The sequence below is a fragment of the Toxoplasma gondii genome, assembly GCF_000006565.2.
Source record: "Toxoplasma gondii ME49 unplaced genomic scaffold asmbl.1526, whole genome shotgun sequence".
In the NCBI taxonomy this organism is placed as follows: Eukaryota; Apicomplexa; class Conoidasida; order Eucoccidiorida; family Sarcocystidae; genus Toxoplasma; species Toxoplasma gondii.
Genome location: NW_017383601.1, coordinates 1 through 1,013, shown reverse-complemented (window position 1 = coordinate 1,013; position 1,013 = coordinate 1). Strand labels below are relative to the sequence as shown.

The 1,013-nt window shown below is 58.2% G+C and overlaps 1 protein-coding gene across 1 annotated transcript; it reads right to left on the bottom strand.

The window, feature by feature from the left end:
- Window positions 1–60: 60 nt before the first annotated feature.
- Window positions 61–892, bottom strand: TGME49_325000 (hypothetical protein; the record flags this gene model as incomplete). The annotated part of the gene is made up of 2 exons (XM_018783076.1): window positions 61–144; window positions 347–892. The coding sequence occupies 2 exons, from the start codon at window positions 890–892 to the stop codon at window positions 61–63; spliced, it is 630 nt and encodes a 209-aa protein (XP_018634710.1).
- Between the last annotated feature and the right edge of the window lie 121 nt (window positions 893–1,013).

Sequence of the window (1,013 nt, the reverse complement as noted above, 5' to 3'; positions counted from 1 at the left end):
TTCTCTGTCTCCTCTCTTCCTCTTCTGCTTCTTCTCTCCGTCTGCGTTCTTCACGCACCCTTAGCTCCTCGTCTTCTTCTCGAATTCGCTGTTGCCGTCGTTGCTCTCGTTCTTCTTCTTCTTCTTGGAAGCGTCGCTCTCGCTCTGCGCGCAGTCTTGCGTCTTCTTCTTCTCGCTCTCGTCTCCTCCGTTCCTCGTCTTCTTCGGCTTTCTTCCTTCGCTCCTCGCGTTCTCGCCAGAACGCTTCTTCTGCCTTCTGTCGCTCGCGTCTTCTTTCCTTTTCTCTCTTCTCTTCTGCCTCCAAGGCCTCTCTGTGTCTCAGTTTCTCCTCCTCCAGGCGTCTAACCAGCTCGCGTTTCTCCTTCTCCATCTGCTTCCTCATTTCTTCCATTTGCTTGCGCATTTCGCGAGAGGCCTGCTCCCGCGCCTTCTTCACTTCCCACATAAGTCTCTCTTTCTCGGCTTTTCTCTCAGTCTCCGCTTCTGCCTTCTCCTTGATGTCAGCAACCTCGTCGCGGAGCGACGCCTCGGTGCTCTGCATCAGCGCCTCCACCTCAGGCGACAGGCGGTAGGAGGCGTCCTCTCGGCCCTTCTCTTTGTATCCCTCGAGTCGCTTCTTCTTCTTCTTGCGCCGCTTCTCGCGTTCCTCCCCGAGCTCGGCTTCCTCGATGGCACCGGTCCGCGGAAATCTGAGCTTTGCTTCGCCCCCCGCCAGGCGTCTCAGAAGCTCCACCTGTCTAACGAGGAGTCGGTCGCGGTCCTGCGACCAGGCCGATTCACTGACACGCATGCGCACTGTCTCTGCCTCCTCGACGTCGTCGTCGAGACTCTCGCTCTCGCTCTCTCGCCGGTGGTTTTCTCTGTTTTCCTCCTGCCGCTTCCGTCGCTTCATGCCGTAGACGTCTGCTGGCACTGCTCGCAGACAGTTGAGAGCTGCATGCGAGAATCCGAGCGCGGCTTCCCGCTCGCGGAGTTCTTTCGCCCGGTGTCGATCTCGTGGAGCATGTCTTTGC